At 37.7% G+C, this 16929-nt stretch overlaps 1 protein-coding gene and 1 long non-coding RNA gene across 2 annotated transcripts; both read right to left on the bottom strand.

Annotated features, from left to right (window-relative positions):
• Positions 1-177: 177 nt before the first annotated feature.
• On the bottom strand, positions 178-4989 carry LOC311252174. The gene is made up of 3 exons (XR_014621498.1): positions 4761-4989; positions 4358-4390; positions 178-455 (listed from the first exon to the last, which is right to left on the bottom strand). It is a non-coding gene; the product is annotated as an uncharacterized lncRNA (long non-coding RNA).
• A 2885-nt stretch (positions 4990-7874) lies between these two features.
• LOC311251246 (Fc receptor-like protein 5) lies at positions 7875-16588 on the bottom strand (the record flags this gene model as incomplete). Its single annotated transcript, XM_084343624.1, has 13 exons — positions 7875-7956; positions 8137-8196; positions 8282-8338; positions 8894-8944; positions 9056-9129; positions 9225-9240; positions 9388-9501; positions 9696-9938; positions 10180-10449; positions 10970-11269; positions 11702-11965; positions 15427-15696; positions 16390-16588. 13 exons carry the CDS (start codon positions 16586-16588, stop codon positions 7949-7951), a joined length of 1926 nt encoding a protein of 641 aa, XP_084199750.1. The 3' UTR covers positions 7875-7948.
• Between the last annotated feature and the right edge of the window lie 341 nt (positions 16589-16929).

Raw genomic sequence — 16929 nt, 5'->3', positions numbered from 1 at the left:
ATATTTTAAGAGAATCATGAATAAGAAGACAAAAAACTCGACTGGATGAAGACAGTGAAATGCAACTGAAAGCTTAGAAAAGCTAATAAGTGAATGTTTGATGTTTAGAGATTTTGTGACCTGTTCTTTGGATCCTTGGTGCAGCATTGAAAACAATAATAATGTTTGTTCATCACAGTGAGACAGCTTCTTACCTTTCACTGTCAGCGCTCTTTCTGCAGATTCTGTCCCATCATCAAACTTACACTTGTACCAGCCCACATCTGACACTGTCACTTGAATGGTCATTTCTCCTGTTCTGGATGACTGATGGGTTGTGTCATTTTCAATCAGTGATCCATCTTTGTAAAAGGTAGCTGTCATCGTACGTCTTGAAGTACGATTCTTACAGCTCAGAGTCACCAAGTCTCCTTCAAACAAAGTGAATTCAGGAACTTCCAGGACTGCATCAGCATCTATGTAACAGAGGTAGAGAGATGTTTTATTAATACGTTCAATCAAATGAACATATGATTTATCTGATAACATACAAGTTATTTAACAGTAATATTACATCAATACTAAATATGTTTTTAAACTTATCAAGAACATTCAACATTAAGGAGGATTTGAGGAAGCAGTAAAAGTGTATTTAACTATTTAACTTAGTGCAACAGTTATAATAATGTTGCTTTGCTGTGTACACACAGGACGGGTTATTTTTATGGTTGAGTCCTGTATTTGGCTTTCACAAAGAGAAGATGTCTGATGGTTTGTTGTGAAAACCAGCGTTTATTTATTTATATGAATCTTTTGATGTGAACAGCTGAACTCTGCCCTTCTTTTCTCACTTTTTTTCTCTGATTGTTTGTCTGTTGGATACAGTTAACAGTGATTTTATTACTCATACATAGAGACTATAGAGTGATAAAGTTTAAAGACATACAGAAATTATGCCAAAGAGCATTGAAACTGTTCTGGAGGTTTGTTTCAAAGACTTACGACTACTTAGATTATTTAAGACACTTTAGTTTGGTCTATAATTTGTCAGCCATCTGTTTGTGAAGCATTTGGCAACTTGTGACTGTTGCAGCTCCCAGAGGTAATACCAAGAAACACAGCATGAGGCAGCAAACACACCATGTCACTGCACAAAGTGACTGAGTGAGTGACAGACTGTATGTGACTGTATCACCTGTTGGTTCTTTCCCCTCATCAGACTAATCTTCTTCTTCATAATTCTGCTCTGGTAAAATGATCACATAGGTAACAGACTCTTTGGTAAATGTACAGTTTCATATCAGGATCAGCATCAGCTCTCCCTACAGAAACATGCAAACAAAAACTCTGAGACACAAAGTGTTGATGAGAAGTAAACTACATAATTATAACACATAACAATTAAACTAGTGGTTTAATTACATTCTGCAGTGACATGCTGACAGTTTAACTTCATTCATATGTGCATCATAATCCAATTAGTTAAATCACTTTTCCCCATTTTTGCAGCTAATTAATGCAACTATAAACAGTGTTGGGCCAAAATAATAATAAGAAGAATGAAATGATTATTATAATTTTACCATTGCTTCTCTTCTCTGTCCTCTTTTACTGTAGCAGCCCTGCTCCCCTTTTTTCTTTGATCCTGACTGCAGTGAAGGAATGTCGAGTCAATCCATTCATCACTTACATGTATTAGGTTTCAATTAGTCCTAAGTCTTGATTATTGCTATTTAACAAATGTTCAGAGAAGTTGTTGAGTGCTTTTTTACGAAATGACTCATCTAGTTTTTGGAAGACAAGTGTCTGTTGGACATTAGATACAAAACCAAAACTGACATTCTGCTCTTCCTAATGAATAGTGAGGTTTTTTGTTTTGTTTTGTTTTTTCTTCATGTATGACCTGTGAACAAGTGGACTCTTGCAGTATAATATTTTGTATAATATTCTGTTAAAATTGTGAATTAGGTTTAGGTTAGGTTTTGTTCATTCACCTTCTGTCAAACCAGTAGCCCATTCTTGCCATGATGAAGGATATTTAAACATTTTTCTTTTGTTTCCAGTAAAGTGAGAGGTACTGGGCTAACATGACTAACAATCACTTTCCCTTCACGCTGTGGACATTGTTTAAGAACATAAAGACTGTAGGTTGTTTATTCCATTAGAAAATACTAAACTCACCAGTTTCCTCAATGACGACTGCATTACTATCAGGTGTGATGACATCTGGTTCACTTCTCCATCCTCTGCAGGTGTATTTGCCTCCTTGTGAGATGACTCTGTTTGATTCATGAACATTTTCAGTCTGAAGAGGAGTTTTTCCAGAAGAGTCTGTCGTCTCTCTGAACCACTGATATTTGAAGCCAGCAGGATCCTCCACAGTACATCTCAGTGTCACATTGCCCCTCAGTGGTATGACTGTCCTGTCTGCTGTCAGTGTGACTGTACGTCTACCTGCTGTTTGGTTTACAAAAACAATAAAACAAGGAAATTACTGTCATGGACATGCCAAAAAAAATGTGTTTACATTTTTACATAACACAATGAAAACACTTATTGTTTCAATGAACTGATCTGTTAAACAGTTTTGACACCACAAACAGCTGCAAGTACAGAAAACACAAGAAAACAGAGAAAAGTTGTTCACATCAAGATAAATATGTTTCATTTGCAAACACATTTCTAGGGACCACTAGTAGTAAAAGGCTGATAGTACGTGTACCCAATATCTGAAATAATTCAATCAGGCAATCAGTTTGTGAAATCTAATGTTAGCTTGCCAAAGTGGACTTCAGTTCCCCTAGTGTCACATCTGTGAATGTGTTTCTTGATTTGCTCAAGTTTCATTTATTTGCAGCATTTTCCTCAAGTTGCAGTGCATTAAGCGCTCTGAGCCACCTGCAGCTTTGAGACAAAAGCTGCTTGAAATTGAAGACAGTCAGTTTATTGATTGGTAAGTTGGAGGCAGATGAAATATTGACTTGTTTAGCAATTTTTTTGCATAGTTTGAATACTTCATAGCATTTACTGGAAAACCAAGAGAAAATCTCTATTGGAAGAAGACAGTGCAACTGAAAGCTCAGAAAAGCTAGTAAGTGGACATTTGATCTTTGATGGCTAATTCGTGACATATTATTTAGATTCTTGTTGCAGCATTTAAAACAATCAAAACATTTTTTTCATTACTATGAGGCAGCTTCTTGAAGCAAATCACCTCAGATTACAGTGTGTACTGAGCTGTGTGAGAGAGAAAATGTCAAAAATCAGACTGAGCCAGTCGAGGTTCAAAGTTTCAGGACCTGAAAACAAGATTGAGTTTGTGTTCATACATCATATGAGCACAGTGCAAAACATGATCATATCAACATGGCTTATAAATAAGTAATACTGTTGCTGCTAAACTTGGTGATAGTAACAATAACTTCACAGAGCTGCTGGATACAGTTAACAGTGATTTTATTACTCATACATAGAGACGACAGAGTGATAAAGTTTAAAGACGTACAGAAATTATGCCAAAGAGCATTGAAACTGTTCTGGAGGTTTGTAGTTTTCAAAGACTTACGATTACTTTTATTATTTAAGACACTTTAGTTTGGTCTATAATTTGTCAGCCATCTGTTTGTGAAGCATTTGGCAACTTGTGACTGTTGCAGCTCCCAGAGGTAATACCAAGAAACACAGCATGAGGCAGCAAACACACCATGTCACTGCACAAAGTGACTGAGTGAGTGACAGACTGTTGTATGTGACTGTATCACCCAACTACAAACAGTGTTGGGCCATAATAATAATAACAATAATAATAAGAAGAATTTAAAAAATACTTTTTTAAGGAATTACTCATCTGGACTCTAGTTTTTGGAAGGCAAGTGTCTGTTGGACATTATATACAAAACCAAAACTGACATTCTGCACTTCATTATGAATAGTGAGGTTTATTGTTTTGTTCTTTTCTTTATGTATGACCTGTGAACATGTGGACTCTTTTGCAGTAAAACTCAGCATTTTTGTGACTTTTTTGTGTAATATTCTGTTATAATTTTGTATTAGGTTTAGATAAGGTTTTGTTCATTTGATCTTTCTAACAAAGCAGTTTGAACAGCTTTTTCTACACAGCTTCAGTGAACCAAACTAAAGCAGCTTTACAGTCACTAAACTTATTCCAGTGTGAAGTCAGTGGTATCATGCAGAGCTACGCTTTCCAAGTAGCTTCCCTTAACAACTGAGCACTAATCCAGTCATTTCATAATGTGCACTGAGTAAAATGAAACATATATGGAAAAACACAACTGCAAACACAAGTGATCAAGAGAGATACAGTAGGTGACATATAGGACAAACATGATCAGTAAATATAGAAAAGATTACTAGTCACCTTCAGCATGTCCGTACAGGAGTGTATTCAGCACTAAAATAAAGATGAAAACTTCATTAGACCAAAATCAAATATAAAATCCAGCTGGAGTTTAATCAGTGGCAACTATTGTTTATCAATCAACAGTATCACACATTTCTGTGATGATATCCTGCTACAGAGCTACAGAGGTGGGAAATACATTTAAAACTCTTCAATATATAGAGGCCCAGTAAAATAAGCAATACATGTAACTCCACAGCTATATACATAATACCTAGATCATATACTGTACATGTATTGTCCAGGTATGGACACAATCCTCCAATCTGAACCAAGCCAAATCAGCAACAAAGGTCCTGCCTACACAACTACTACACTGATATAAATACTGAACATCACATAGAAAGTCAGATGTACTCACAGAGTAACCCGATCACACCGAGCAGAGTGTGACCCATCTTCACATCCAGCACCGACACTGTCGCTCTGTTTCCGATCAAACTTCCTACTTTGTATTAATAAAACTGCAGCAGAAAGAAAAGAGAAGTTAAATTTCTTATAAATGTGAGAGTAGAGTTTTTCATCAACTTCCTCATCTGAGTGCAGTTCTGACTCTGTTCTTTCTTCCCTTTCACACAAAGCTCAAACAACTGCAGTGGCTTTGACTGCAGCATACTTAGACACTTTGACATGACACGCTTCCTGTCCACTGTGGATAAACTATTAGCTCATCTCCCTTGCAAAGGTTTGTTCTTCATCCTTATTTCACATCCATTTAATCATATTACTTCACACTAACATTTTATTGTTAGCTAATCTGTACATGTTATGCCGTCCAACAGTTCTTGCATCCACAGTACCTGTATTTCAATGAGGGTGTGTGTTGTGTGTATACACAGTGCAGTCAGAAAGTATTTAGGTACCTCCACCTTTATCACATTTTGTTATGTTGCAGCCTCATGCTGAAATCAATTACATTCAGTTTTCCCTCATCAATCTACACTCAGTAACTCATGATGTCGAAGCAGAAAGAAGTCAGGCCCTTCTGGGCGACCTCATGGGACCATATTTCAGAAAGAAGAATGTACAGTAGTGAATGATGAGAGACAATTGAACAGAGGGGAGCTGTGAGAGAGGACTTTCTGCTCTCTTCGTGCTCATGAGACTATTTCTGTTTTTCTCCAAGCTCAGTCACTTCCTGTGGTGAAGATGTGACAACACCAACTTAAAGTGACGACATGGTTCCTGTTCCCTAAAAAATGTGAAATGAAAAAGCGGCATTAACAGTAATTATTAAACATACATGCATCACATAGGATAATCATGAGGGAAAATCAAATCAAATGAACAAAATACTAAAATAAACGGTGTGTGAGAAGGAACACATAAAGCCAGTTCTCCTCAACATGACTGAAACATGTTTCCAGTTTCGTTTCACACATAAAGACGTGATGCTGAGATACCAAGAATTACAGTGTCATCATTTACACCTTAGAAGTGTTTTTTTTTTTTTTTTTTTCTCTTGTGGTAGAAGTTGAGTCGAGTAAAGCAGGGTGACATTTTCAGCTGCGAAACAGTCAAAGAACATGAAACGTTCAAAACAAAGTTATTATTACTAAGAGAGGACTACAACTTTTTGAGAATGAGGCTCACAGGTAACCTTGACTTGGCATCCTGGGACTTAACTACAGCCGCCCTCGTCTCAGAGGTCAAAGGAGCACATGCATTGTGTCAGTATCAGTTAGTGTGGTTTGGCACCCCCCTGTGGTGACCTGTGGAAAAAGCTTTTATTTCAGCTGCACAGTGACTGAGGTCTATCAAGTACAGTGACTGACTTACTCATCAACCTAATCATGTTAATATAAAATAAAGTTTAAGAAGTTTCATTGACCTGTCTCTGTATTAACTTAAATCACATATCCTTATTATTGCTACCTGGTAAACTCACACTGGTACACTGTATTACCATCCTTTAAGAAGAAGAAGACTCCCTGTACAGCTCAGTGCTACACCGTCAGGACTTACTGTTATAGTCAATGAGGGCAGGACTTCAAAATAAAACAGGAAACAACAAAAACACAAATAAAACCATGACAGAGAATACAAATTTAAGCAATATTATGTAGAAAACCCCCCACACTTTCTGAGTGCAACAACATTGTTGTAAATCTCAGGTGTGTAACAAACTGTCAGATGTAATGTAGGTGCTAACTACAAACAAAACTCATTACGTCATTACAATGTTATGTGTTGAAAACTTGTATGTTGAATAAACATGTATGTAACGCTGTGATCCTACCCTCTCACTGAAGTTACATAGTGTACATGTGTACAAGTTACATAGATATCTTGAAGTTTCCAAATCTGAACCACCAGGATGTTTGGATGAAAAAGATAAAAACTTTAAGACATACACTGACATTAAGGGACATGATCATTGCTGCAGGGCTCTGTGGCAGTTTGGCTGTGCAGTCAAAAAAGGAATTAAAAACACAACTGACAGCTGACTGCTGGAAAACAAACTGTTTATTGATGTATAAAATATTCACAAGATTTTAAAATACGATGAATATAAAATAATTTGAGGTGAAAGAATACACACAATACCTCTCAGGTAACTTAAAAATGACAGAGAGAAAACATACATACTGTACATGCAATAGGAGATGTTGTTTGATAGCAGATTATTACTTCTATCAAGAGGAAGTGTTGACGTCTATCCTGGATCTAACACTTAACAAACATGCTGACTCTAAAGCTGGTGCCCTGCTACACAAGCTCAAACATGTTGTATCAAAGTTACATTCAATGTTTCCTACAAACACTTAACAAAAACAAAAGGTGACAACACAACTGTAAAAATGAAAAGTAATGATGAAATGCGTAAATAAAACAGAGATTTTGCTTCAGTAGTCTTGTGCTAAAAGAGACAATAATAAAATCCATATGAAGCCATTATTTTACACAATCTGCTAACAAATTAACTGTACAGAATACTGAGCATGTCTCATATTTCTATAGCAGTCTAATGAAATGCTGCCAACTGTAACACAAACTGTGTTCATTACCTTTAACCTCACATATAATCGTTACCTTTCCACCTTGCAGAGCCATCACTCACCTTATATACTGACATTATCTTTTGGCCTTACATATTATTACACCTCAGAATATGTGTGAGTTATGAACTTGTGTCAGTAACAGTCTGATGTGGGGTGAGCAGTGACCTCGACTAATTTAAGGGAACTGTGTTGGTACAGAATAAACATTGTGTTCTCAGGACACTCATCAGTTCACCGTAGGTACTGAGGTATTTTCAAGAGCATCTCATCTTCTGCTCTGAACCTCCCTTTGTGTCTTATTATCATAGTCTTCTATAAACTGGGACTTTCTCTGTAGCTCTTTGTCAGACTCACCCAGAACGCCCTGATGTGAAGAGCGCTGACCTTTCAGCTGAAATAGATTGACTCTGTTATTCTATATTTAAAATAATAATAATAATAATAATAATAATAATAATAATTAAAGACAATCATTTGTTGATTAGTCTTTTGTTTGTTAGAATTAACACCACATCGACAATTGTCCTCTTCCTCCTCTCCTCTCTCCTTACAGACCTGGAAGAAAAACACAAAACACAAAGGTACTGGGTTACCCAAGATGCTTTCTGACATGTTATTCTGGCTTTTATCCATTTAATCAGCTGTGGAAGATGTCATCACAGTATGGACATTATACGGCAGCATTATTACCGAACCAAACCAGACTTTGAACATGACTGTTGTAACTGACTGTACCTGCAGCTCCTGTCCTCACATCAGAGTAAATTGATGTCTCCTCTGGTGTATGTTGCTTCCCTGTGAAGACAATCACATGAATCCATACAGAAAAAAAATAAATCTAAAGATATTTCTATTTATTGCCTTTATTTAGAGTACTCACCCTCCTTTCTAATGTGTTTAAGTTCAAGTAAAGTATATGTGACGTCCTGGGATCCACCTGCAACTGAAATGTACATATTTAGTTACAGGATTTCATATCGATCACTTGGGATCAGTTCTCTTAATTCATGCAGTGGTTGCATTTCTAACGTTCACTGCAGAACCTCAATAGATTCAGAAACAGTACATGATCCAGAGGAGAACATATGGCACATCTAGACAGCAATGATGACACATGTGCTGCAGACACAGTGATGTAGATACTTGATCTAAAAAACACATTTTCAAAGTAACCACATCATTAATAGTCACGTGTCATCAAAGGTGATATTTTCATGACGCACACTGATAATAAGGAAATTGTCTAAAGCGATGCTAGCACACCTCTCAGGCTGGAGGTAAAGCAATGCTTCGAGCTAAATGCTAACCAGCAGTTCAAGATGTTCTGGCTTCACTTTGGGGAGCTGTCATGTCATCCATCTTTATATACAGTCAATGATCCTGACTCATCTGAAGTAATGAAAGTGATCTCAGTGCTGTCAACCATAAATCTTTTCACTTAAACTTAACAGGGTGTTTCTGCAATGATGTTAATAAAAGGTGTAAACTGTACCATGTTCAGTGTCTTCAGAGTGTTTGACTGATTCATACAGACAGACATCAACTACAGAGCAGAGAAAACAAGCCACAGTCAGTCATCTTCTTAATTATATGATACTAAAGAAAAGGCATATACTGTATATCTTATGTATATAAGATTATTTTCAATGTTTACCATGTGGAGGAGAGGAGTATTCATTGCACTGAGCCTCATTCTGATCAGTGTTAGAGCTCTCAGACTGGATTGGTCTAAAACATGAAGCAAACACAAAACATTTAATAAACAGGAACATTGAATGTCTTGCTGTTATGTTCAAAATGTGAAGAAACAGTTTTGCACCAACCTCTTGAAGCATGTATCTGTAAAACAGATGAAGATTTGTTGTTACATGGTTTTGTATTGTAAGTTGTTGTACTGCTGTTCTATCTCATCAGACCAGAATATGTCTGTGTATTTCAATTCAACGTGAACACCAAACATCTAATAATAGAAGAAGAAGGTCTCACCCTTGGAAGGTCTGTAGCAAAACAACAGGAGCAGAAGAAGAAGAAGAACGAGTCCACAAACCAGCCCAACAATCAACAGGACAGGAAATGAAGAGCTTTCAGGCCTGGACACTGCTGCAATAAATAACAACTGTTAATAAACTTATATAGCATGTTTCTACAACTGAATTTACAAAGTGCTTTAATATGACAGTTGTCTCACATTAAGCCACAATAAAGACAAAAACACACAAAAAATACAAAGTTTCTTTCTCAGACAGAAACAGTTTACATAAAGAAAATGGAATAATTGTTTTAATCCTACTCACCCTGAACTGACATCCAGCTCTGTGCTGACTCTTGTCCTGAGTGTTGACACTTGTAGAATCCTTCATCTGACTTTGACACTGCAGAGATATTTAACTCCCATCTGGTGTCACTTTGAATCAGTTTCTCATTGTGATAGAAAAACACAGTGGAGCCAAATGTTTGTCTTCTTAATTTGCAGCTCAGACTAACAGAGTCTCCCTCAGTCACAGGACGGGCAGGACTCAGCAGGATCATATTTTTATCTGTTAAACAGTCAAAGAAGGTTTCAGTCAGAGATCAGCTGGTCGATGAGTGGATGTAGAGAGATGAGACAAGATACATACTGGTTTTTTTTTCTTTTACTTTTCTCATTGATTTAACAGTGATCATAAAATCTGACGTTGTATCTTCATACACCTTGTGTGTCTTACTGTTCAAGAACCCTTTCAGTTGGCTGAATCTGCAACCTCACAGCTAAAAAAACAAAATATAATAAAATCATACTCTGTATAGTGATGTTGATTGCGTTGCTGAACTCTCCTGATACAGACTCACACCAGTACACTGCATCACTGCGCCAGTTAGTTTTTATGTTGCATGTAGATCCAGCCATTGTCCCCCAGGTGGTGCAGTCTAACAGGTATCTGTTCTCAGTTGATAACGTCCTCACTCTCCACTTAGGAGAGTTTCCCTCACAGCTCAGTGAGACAGAGTCAGAGGTGAAGTGTTGAGCTCTGTCAGGACTCACTGTGAGAGACGCTGATGAGTGAAAATCTGAAAAACAACATGTGATAAGAGGTCAAACAGAGCACAGAGATCTTCACATATAAAATGCCTCAATTCAAATAGTCTTTAGCTTTGTTTTGTTTTTATTGCAACAAAGTTCAGTATTTTGGTAAAATTATGATTTCTACTTTGACCTCTTGCTACAATTTTGAGTAAATTTTAAATGATAGACAACCAAGTGACTACAGCTGCTGTAAGCAGAAGAAGACCTAAAGTATCCAGACTGAAAGTACTTTTTGCAAATGAGAGTAAAGTTTTAGCCAAGATATCATATCTCTCTTTTTGTGTTTTATGTTAAAGAGTGAGGACAGAAGGAAACAAGTCAATTCCACCCAGTGAGGTGGAAAATGTGAAGTTTAGCTTGACACAAGCGAGAGAGAGAGACAAGATCATAAGACCACAGTAAATTAATTTTCCTTTTTTTTTCAAGATACTGTATGTTTATCATCATTTAGAAAAAACAGAGCTGATATAACATATGTTTCTTAAGAGATAGAAACAAACTGACCTGCAGACCAGACAAACTTTGGTTCACTGTAAAAAGTGTAAGACACTGGATCTCCTCTTCCAGCTCTGCACATATATCCTGCTGTGTGTGTCTGTCCATGAACAATGTAGGAATCCTGTTCAGTCCCACTGCTGTTTCCTGGTAGCAGCTCATAGCTGTAGTAGTTTTTTGATAGTTTAGGCACAGTCTTATACCAGTAGAACCTCCATCCTGCAGATGGATCTTTAACACTGCAGTTCAGAGTTACTGAGGCTCCAGCACTCAGCCATGATGGAGACACAGTGAGGACAGGCCGGGGTGCTGTTGGAAAATGATTTTTTGAAATGAAAACATGTATCGATAGTGGATCAAATACATTCTGCACAATCAGTACATACTGAAGATTTACTTTAAAAATATATATAAACAAAAACAGCCAGTCAGTTTGATGGGATCACTGCAATCTGTTGAAGACTTTTCACTTTCCTTTCTGCCCTTACACCTGTAGTCTCCACTGTGGGATTCAGAAACAGATCTAATGTGGTGTTCATTTTGATTTGAAGGTTTTTCTGAGCTGGTTGTTTTCCATTCATACTCCCACTCAGTGTCTCCTCCATCTTTGATCTCACATCTGAGAGTGATCGTCTCTCCTCTGTATATTTCAGACCAGTTTGGCTGCAGAGTCACAAAAGCCTTGTGAACTGTACAACATAAGTTTTAAAATTCTGTTTCCAAAACAAATGTCAAACTCACCCTTTTTGCTGATAGTGATTGGATCACTGTACTCTGTGTAGTAAACTGGCTCTCCTCTTCCTCCTCTGCACCAGTAGACTCCTTCCTCTGAGACTCTGATTGGTCCGGCTGAGAGTTGAGTGGTCAGATGTTCAGATGTTTTCTCTCCTCTGTACCAGAAGTATTTCCAACCAGCTGATGGGTTCACAGAGCAGGTCAGGGTCACACTGCCCCCTACAGGAATGTCTCTGTTATCAGCCCTCAGTTTAGCCTTTGGTCTGTTTGCTGTTTGATTTAGAACAAAGACATAAAAAAAGGAAACTAATGTCACTGTGATTTACTTCAGTTTATATAGTGCAGCCCCTACAGACAAGAAATACTTCAATCAATCAATCAATCAATCAATCAATCAATCAATCAATCAATGTATTATTTAAAGAGCAAAATCACCATGGTACATGGTCTCAATACACTTTACAGTAAAAACAAGTACAATAATAACAGACAATAAACAATAAATAAAACAATAGTAAAACAACAGAGGAAAATTATAAAATTAGTTAGTATAAACCAAAGTATTGGGTAAAAAGGTATGTTTTAAGACGAGACTTAAAAATTGCAGTGGATATCTTGTGATATCTTGTGGGAAGCCATTCCATAAGAGAGGAGCACGGTAGGAGAAGGCCCTACCACCAGCTGACTTTTTACTGATACATGGGATGACCAGGAGGTTCGAACCAAGAGAATGAAGAGGATGTGACGGAGTGTAGGGAGTGAGTAGTTCAGTTAAATACAGTGGTGCAAGTCCATTCAAGGCCTTATAAGTTAAAAGAAGAACCTTAAAATCACCTCTAGCTTGAATGGGCAACCAATGTAAAGATGCCAGGACAGGAGTTATGAGGCAAAATTTACCAGTTTTCGTTAAAAGTCTAGTGGCTGAGTTTTGTACAAGCTGGAGACTCCTGGAAGTGCAGATGGGGAGGCCGGAAAAAAGGACGTTACAGAAATCTAATCGGGAGGACACAAGGGCATGGAGAACCACCGTGGCGCTACGCAGGGATAGAGAAGGGCGGATTTTGGCAATATTCCGCAGGTGAAAGAAAGCTGTTTTGGTGATTTCTTTGATATGGGACTGAAAAGTCAGGGTTGGATCAAAAATAACACCGAGGTTTCTGATGAGAGTGCTTTCAGAGATAAAACAACCATCAATATTGAGACCAAGACCCTCAGATAAGTATTTATAATTATTAGGCTTAATCACCAGCAGATCAGACTTAGCAGTATTAAGCATGAGAAAGTTGTGGCTCATCCAGATCTTGATTTGATTTACACGTTTCCAGATTTTGTATTTGAGAGGGGTCATTAGGCTGCAGTGGAATGTATAGTTGTGTGTCATCAGCATAGAAATGGAACTGTACCGTATACCGTACTATACCGTATTCAGCAATTATTCTACCCAGAGGAAGCATGTAAATGCAAAACAACAGAGGGCCAAGGACAGACCCCTGGGGCACACCAGAGATAACTGTAGAGCATTCGGACAAGGAGTTATTAAAACGCATTGTGTTCTGCTAGATAAGTAGGACTGGAACCATGAGAGCACCAGCCCATGAACACCAACACAATGTTCCAGTCGGTGTAGAAGCACATAATGATCTACAGTATCGAAGGCCGTACTTAAATCAAGAAGCAAAAGTAAGGAAGCTGATCCAGAGTCAGCAGTAACAAGTAGGTCATTAACTACTCTAGTTAGGGCAGTCTCAGTAGAGTGACAAGAGCGGAAACCAGATTGTAAGTTGTCAAAGAGATTGTTGGCAGGAAGGTGGGCAGTCAGTTGATCAGCAACAAATCTCTCAAGTATTTTGGAGAAAAAGGGGAGAGTGGAGACAGGTCGATAATTAGCAAGAGTATTATTATTATTAAACAGGACTTGATGATTGTTCTTATTGGTTTCAATCAGGTTGGAGAAATAAGAGGATCTGGCAGCAGAAAGTGCATGTTTATAGCGTTTAAAACTAAGAGTCTAGGCGAGGCGGGAGGACTCTGATTTGCCGGTGCGCCATCTAACTTCGAGTCTGCGGCAAGCCCGTTTTAATGAACGAGTGAGGTCGGAGAACCAATGGACAGATTTGGTTCGAGTGCCTCTACTATTTCTAAGAGGAGCAAAGGACTCGAGTGATTCTAATAGTGCAGTGTTTAGGCTATCTGTAAGGTTATTGACAGACATAGCTGTGTTGGAGAATGACTCAAGTTGATTGGGCAAATGCTCAGCTAAAAGGGACTTAACATGGTTGTTAATGACATGAAAAGAGTGGGGGTTAGGTTCAGAGTGAGTAGTTGTTACCTTTGAGGGGAGGTAAAAAAAGACACAAGAGTGGTCCGAGACCGGCACCTGAAGAATAGATGGGAGATCAGCAGTAATATCCTTTGTAAAGACTAGATCCAAGGTATTACCATGGTTATGAGTATACCATGGTTTCATCCAGTGACATGCTGGATGAAGCCGAGGCCAGTAAGAAGATTCAGAAATTCTGCTGCTTTTGAAGCGGTAGATAAAAACTCAGAGAACTCAGTTAAGAAAATGGGATTATACCTGGGTGGTCTATAAATGAGTAGTGCCAGGATTTGATGACGGGTTCCCATGAGCATGGCCAGATACTCAAAAGATTTGAAACAGGAAAAAGAAATGCAAACCATGGTGAGAAATAAAATCATTAATATAAAAAGTCTTGCTGGAGAGTGACCTAATATTAAGTAAGGCACACCTGAGGTCGACAGGGGGAGGAGTTTGAGGGACAGGAACTGTTTTTATGCTAATTAGGTCAGATCTGACCCTTCTATGAGAGCTGGAGTGAGTAACTTTAGTGAGATCAGGGTTGAAGCTATGAGGACAGAGAGAGCGTTTTGACAGGATATCACGCTTGTCAGTAACTCTAATAGGAATATGAGAGCAGATAGGAGTTGAAATCGACATTGGAAAAGAGATTAAAGGATGAGCTACAGGTTACTACTTGAATTGAACTGTTGAACTAGCTACTTGAATTATAAGACTTAAATTTGCATTAATATTAACACTGAATTCATTTATAAATACTGGACACATATTAGTTTAAACCTCTCTTGCATGTCATGCCCCTCTCTCTTTTCCTGGGTTTCTTAATGAATTAGCTGCTGCTACTGAATGTTACATTTGTGAAGGTAAAACCTTGTGTTTCAGTGTTGAAGAGCCAAGTTGAACACTTTCACTGTGGTTTTCATTGTTGAAAGACAAGTGTTTAATTATCAATGATCTGTAGCCTCTTATCCTTTGCAGGGTCACAGGGTGATTATCCCAGCTCACATTTGATGAGAGCGAGGTTACATCCTGGACAGACTGTCAGTCTATCACAGAGTGAACACATAACACAGACGACCATTGACACTATCACTTACAGGAGGTGTAGACGACTCAAGTGATTCATCTAAACTAACCTGACTGTGATGAACCTGAGTTAACTCAACCACTTGAACAGTGTTATACTGTACCATCATTTCACCTTACAGGTTACTAGATATTTTTTAATGAATGTACATTTATATATATATTTCAAAGGATGCAGTAATGATTATTGACTTTGTTTTAGTTAAAAAGTCAAACAGAATTTGTTACTGCTCGCCTTGAAGACAGCTACTGTACATAATTGTTGAAGAAAGAAGTGTGTCCTTTTGCTTTATAGTCATTATGTATGAAAGATGGTCCAACTTACACCATACAGTCAATGTGATGGCATCACTCCACTCTGTTGAGGAATATGAGTCTCTTCTTCCTTTACACCTGTGTTCTCCACTGTGAGCCTCAGTAGCACTGATAATCCTGTATTCACTGTATGTTGGAGGTGTGTTCAAGTTGTCTTTATACCATTCGTACGTCCACTCAGTGTTTCCTCCATATTTGATCTCACATCTGAGGGTGATCGTCTCACCACTGAATATCTGAAGCCAGTTGGGTTGAAGGGTCAAAGTGGCCTTGTTGGAAACTGTTGACATAAAAAATACACAGTAGAATTCAAACAGGATTAAACACTGAGCAGATAAAATGCCATCATCTTCTGTTATAATCACTGTATTAATTATGTGAATGAATGTTGTTCTATTCTGCAGCAAACATTTCAAAAGTCAAATCATTTAGTACAGACACTAGACTGTTGTGACCACAGCAATATGGAAGAACGTCTTCATTGTTAGTCTTGTGTCTAATGTCTAGTGTATCATGCAGGCTGGATTCTTTTTATTATAAACAGTTTGGTAAAAGGCCTTTATGAACACATCAACACCTTTATAACATTAGGATTTAAAGTTTGTTCGAATTAATATCTGGTTAAAATAAAACATGTAGTGATTTTGGCTTTAATAACATTAATGTTTAACTCCCAGCACAACATGCTGATTGTGTGTTTTCTCAGCCACCTCCACTCCCTCTTGTTCACAACTACAGTATTAGCAGCAGTACTGTGTAAACTTTTCCTTATGAACAATCTCCTAATACAGATATTGATTAATTAAACTGAACAGCATAAAGGAAGCATCCTCAAATCTTTGTTTCTGTTAACAAATTGAAGGAGGATTTTTGTCAGGAAAGAGAGAGGTACTGGGCTAACATGACTAACAATCATTGTTTAAGAACATAAAGACTGTAGGTTGTTTATTCCATTAGAAAATACTAAACTCACCAGTTTCCTCAATGATGACTGCATTACTATAAGGTGTGATGACATCTGGTTCTCTTCTCCATCCTCTGCAGGTGTATTTGCCTCCTTGTTTGATGACTCTGTTTGATTCATGAACATTTTCAGTCTGAAGAGGAGTTTTTCCAGAAGAGTCTGACGTCTGTCTGAACCACTGATATTTGAAGCCAGCAGGATCCTCCATATAACATGTCAGTGTCACACTGCCCCTGAGTGGTATGACTGTCCTGTCTGATGTCAGTTTGACTGTACGTCTACCTGCTGTTTGGTTTAGAAAAACAATAAAACAAGGAAACAACTGTCATGGACATGCCTTAAAAAATGTTTTTACATTATTACATAACACAATGAAAACACTTATTGTTTCAATGAACTGATCTGTTGAACAGTTCTGACACCACAAACAGCTGCAAGTACAGAAAACACAAGAAAACAGAGAAAAGTTGTTCACATCAAGATAAATATGTTTCAATACTAAACACATTTCTAGGGACCACTAGTAGTAAAAGGCTGATAGTACGTGTA

The sequence above is a fragment of the Pagrus pagrus genome (genome assembly GCF_965226575.1).
Source record: "Pagrus pagrus genome assembly, chromosome: 22".
Classification (NCBI taxonomy): domain Eukaryota; kingdom Metazoa; phylum Chordata; class Actinopteri; order Spariformes; family Sparidae; genus Pagrus; species Pagrus pagrus.
The sequence above is the reverse complement of the archived record's forward strand: the minus strand, read 5'-3'. Positions and strand labels throughout refer to the sequence as shown.